The 4,475-nt window shown below is 46.9% G+C and overlaps 1 protein-coding gene across 1 annotated transcript in view; it reads right to left on the reverse strand.

Annotated features, from left to right (window-relative positions):
• Zfhx3 (zinc finger homeobox 3) overlaps window positions 1–4,475 on the reverse strand; it is a 231,367-nt gene that overhangs the window by 13,614 nt on the left and 213,278 nt on the right. Inside the window, 3 exon segments of the mRNA XM_015496138.2 lie at window positions 4–1,043; window positions 1,045–2,159; window positions 3,285–3,387. Of these exon segments, the coding sequence (XP_015351624.1) occupies window positions 4–1,043; window positions 1,045–2,159; window positions 3,285–3,387 (2,258 nt within the window).

Genomic DNA, 4,475 nt, shown 5'->3' on the forward strand with positions numbered 1-4,475 from the left:
TGGGGCCTCAGAGGGTACAGTTTATCATAGTGCTCTCTGTACTGTTTGGCAAACCTCTCCAGCTGCTTAAAGGGGAAGTAATTCTGATGAACATGCTCTTGATGACTCTTTAAAATCAAGATGTTGGAAAACAGCTTGCCGCAGGAGTCGCACTCAAGCTTCTCCAGGTTCTCTCCCTGCTCCGTCTTCCCGGTCTTCTTCTGCACCTTCTGCTTGTTCTCGTTGTACTGAATGACCAGCTCAAAGCCGAAGTTCTCCAGCAAGGCCTTGGTGGCGTTCCCTCTGGCATCGGAGGCGATGCGTGGAGGAAGCATAGAAGGCTCAGAACCGCCCCCTGGTGCCAGCTCTTTCTTCTCTTTGGCCTTCAAGGCATCTGGCAGCAGCTCCTTCGGTCCTGCGATGCCTTCTCCCCCTTCAGCACCCTCCCTCTCTCTCTGGCTCTCTTTTTCCTTGTCTTTGATGACCAATTTGTTTTTCTTTTCGGGGAGCTGGCTTGGCTGAAGCAGGGCAGAGTGACTCTGGGACAGAAGTTGATTTTGCTGTTGCTGCTGCTGCTGCTGCTGCAGGATCTGCTGGTGGCTCTGCTGTGGGATCTGAACCTGAGCCTTCAGATCTTCCAGCAGGCCTGGCCCGGTCCCTGTCAGCGTCAGTGCCCCGCTCGTCACTGGCAAGCTCACCTCGGGGTTGAGCTGGAACTCAGCGCTGGGGATGTAGAAAGGGAAGAGGAGGTGCTGCTGCTGCTGCAGCTGGAGCAGGGTCTCAGTGGTCATGGGGAAATGAGGCAGGAGGGTGGGGTTAAACAGCTGGGACTGGATCAGGGCAGCCTGCTGCTGCAGTTCCTGCTGCAAGTGAGCCTGAACTTGAGCCTGGGCCTGGGCCAGTGTCTGAGCTTGTTGTTGTTGCTGCTGCTGTTGCTGCTGCTGCTGCTGTTGCTGCTGCTGCTGTTGTTGCTGCTGCCTGGATGCGATCATGTCTGCCAGCTTCTTCCGATTGGCCTCCTTGGGCTCTGAAGGGGAAGCAATGTTGGCACCGATGGGATTTCCCTAGGGGCAGCATCCCAACACTCTCAGCGGGCACTTGGCTCAGTAAGCCGGAGCTCGGAGTGATGCTGGCACTACTTGGATTGGTGGTGGTAAAGGTGTTACTACTGCCACTGGCGCTCACGGGACTTGGTATGGAGGAACTCAGTGGGACACTGCCACTGTTCCCAGTCCCATTGCTGCTACCACTTGCAGCCTCTAGCTTGGCTGCTCGGGCTTTGGTTTGATGCAGCACAGACCTCATGTGGATCTCCAGAGTGGAACTCTGGCTATAGGCCACATTACAAGTGTTACACTTAAAAGGTTTGTTGTCTGGGCTGCTGGTGGGTTCTGGTTGACCAGTTGCTGATTCTTGAAGGGCTCTCTTTAACTTGTGCAGGTGGGAGACAGAATTGTAATGCACCAGCAGTATGTTCTTTTGAGTGAAAGATTCCTTACAGACGGTGCACTTGTAAGGGCGAGAAGGGTCTAGAAACTTTTCCATAGTAAAGTTGGGGCCTTTTCTGAAAGGTAGAGCTCTCTTTGGCTCTGAGCCTGAATCTTCTTGTACCGACCCAGAGTCACTGCCCGTGGGGCTCTGTTTATCTTCCAAGTCACTTTCTTCTTCCTTGTCTTCTTCAACAATTATGGTGTGGTCTTCAGACAGGGTGGGGTCTCCCATTGCCAGAAGGTCCCCATTGGCCAGAAGGCCACCATAAAGTTGTTGAATGTCGGCCTCACTCAACTCCAGGTGGCTTGTCTCAAGGTGTTTTTTCAGAGCCTGGAATGTTCGAAAACTGCGCTGACAGAGACAGCACATGGTGGCGGCTCGGATCACATGGTACTGAGAATGCAGCTGCAACTTTTCAATGGTCTTGAAAGCCAGGCTGCACTGGTTGCAGCGGTACTTGTACACGTGGCGATCTGACACGGGCAGCTGGGGCCTCTTGGCATGTACCTCGTTGAAATGTGTCTGGAGGGCAGCTGAAGTCTTGAAAACCTGGTTACACCCCTTCTTCCAGCAGAGGAAGCCCGAGTCTTCTCTCACAGATCCTGGGTCAGCAGAAGAAGGTTTCAAATCTCCGCTGTGCTCTGTGCTTGCAGATGGCAAGATGTTCTTTCCCAGATCCTCTGAAGTTTCTGCAAAAAAACATCAAGCCCAAAGATAAAGAAGGTCTTGTTTCCAGGATGGCACCCAGAGCAGTCTACTTAGGCAGGCTTCATGAAGTGCCCAACCTGATCAATAGAATCTGCACAGGGCTGATGGAGTGCATATTAAAAACAGGGCACACAGGAACAGAGATGAATAGAAGGATACAAAAGTTTCCATTCATAATGAGCCTATGTCTTGTCACAGAACTAACAGTCTTGTAAATAATATTTAACTGCTTGACTCAGAATCCAGTTTCTCAAGAATGAGTCTGAAGGTTACTGATCTTGGGGTGCCTATTTATGTTCACCTTTTATGATATAAGAATTTAGCATAGCAGATATGAATTAATGCTGTTCTAAGTTGTGGGGAATTTATAATAACTGTTGTCCATTATAAAGAATTTTGGATTTTACATTTAGGCCTTTAATTACTTGTTGTGACTTTTTGACTATCATCTCTATTCAATAAGCAATGAACACTGATGTGGCAAATTATTAAAATACATTAAATTTTCTTCTACAATGAGACCATCGTACTCATAATTACCCCAACCCCTTTCAGATCATCTGTCCACTGTCTAATAAGAAAAACCACAAGGGAGAAGCCCAGGCACAGCGTGGCTGAACTCTTTTTAACTTAAACCTTAGATGGCTAGAAGAGGTCAAAGATGTAGGACTGTGTCACAGAGGTCTAATGATGCATCTAGGTAGGAACCACAGGGTGGCACCGGCGACTGGTCTACGACAATGAACTTTCCAGTACACCCCCAACTCAATACCTGATTCACAAGCCCCTAATAACTAAGTCCTCAGAGATCCAGTGTTTAATGGCTTAAGATGGTGGGTCTACAGAGGCCTACTGGCTGCGTCTATTTATTAACTCCCGCTGGTTCTCAAGCAGATTTCTCTCACTTTTAAACCATATGAATAATATACAAATATGTGCCAGGAACCAAAGTATAAAGTAGTTGATGATAGTGACCTTCATCTCCCAATCAGTCACATTCAGCTTAGGAATCCTGCAAAGAATTCCTGCACCCTTGCCCTGTGAAAATTATGGCCACAGATTTCACCCTGTTTCTGTTCACAGAAGTTAAGATTAATGATACTAACCAGGCTGCTTTCCTGCCTCTTCCACGTTGGAATTCCCATCTCGATCTGGAACAGCTGCTGGCAGGAACATGCTGCTGGGCATCACCATCTCAGGGGTAGTCACCTGAGGAGTGAGAGGCAGAGACACAAGGAGAGTCAAATAGAGAGGAAAGAGACACAAAATAGGAAAGGTTGAAAAAATTATTTAATAAGCAAAATTAGCCTTCACCAGTGTAAAGCTGGAGGTGTCACTTTTCATAGCTCAACTGGAAGATTCATGTTTATTAGACAAAGCTCACATCAGTCAAAAGTGTTTCTACGGTTACATTCTGGACATAATTAGCAGGTTGCACACTTGGAAGAATTAATCTTATTATTAATATTTTTCCTTTATGCAGAATTTTGACTTTGATCACTGACAATGTTTTGTCATGGGCTGTGAAACTTCTCGTGCAACCAATTAGGTAGATAAGTTGAAAGACCCACCTTAAGCTGCTGAAAACATAATAAGGGCCCTAATTAAATCATACCGAGTAAAGTACACTGTAATCTTGAAGCAGGGAGCATTGTAGTAGTGTTTTCAAAATGTATTCAGGCAAGAAGAGGAGGGGAGGAAGAGTGAAGGAAAGGCTAAGGGAGAGAGGAGAACAAAGGCAAGGCTGAGGACATGCAGACACACTGGCAGATTTTCCAGGAAACAACATTTTGTAACCCTTTACAAGCTGATATCAAGTGCAAACAAGCCTTTTTCATGACTCACTTAAGCCAGAATTTCTTCTGGAGTCTTTGCCCGAGGTCTATGACATCAGAGGGAACATCTGCCCAGCATCCCAGCCATCAAGGGCAGCCTGTACAGCAATCCACAACAAGGTGGCCCCACCTCGACCATGGCCATTATTCCCTAATATAGCAATTCCATAATTAGCCTGGATCCAAGCAGCTCCAATTTTAGGTCAGATCCTTGGATATTTCTCCAGGCCTCCCTCCTAGAGAGGAGGCCAGCAGCTTATGCCAACAAGTTATCATTTGCCCTGTGTTAAGGAGATAAGCATCTCTCAATTTCTAATATAAGGAGAAAAAAGTTTTTGTTTAAAAAAAGAACAATATCATCCCAGTGACCCAGGAAAATGAGGCAGGAGAACCTCAAGCTCAAGGCCAGGTTCAGCAACTTGGAAGACCCTGTCTCAAAAAAAAAAAAAAAAAAAAAAAAAA

This window comes from Marmota marmota, unplaced genomic scaffold (genome assembly GCF_001458135.2).
Source record: "Marmota marmota marmota unplaced genomic scaffold, marMar, whole genome shotgun sequence".
NCBI classification, from domain to species: Eukaryota; Metazoa; Chordata; class Mammalia; order Rodentia; family Sciuridae; genus Marmota; species Marmota marmota.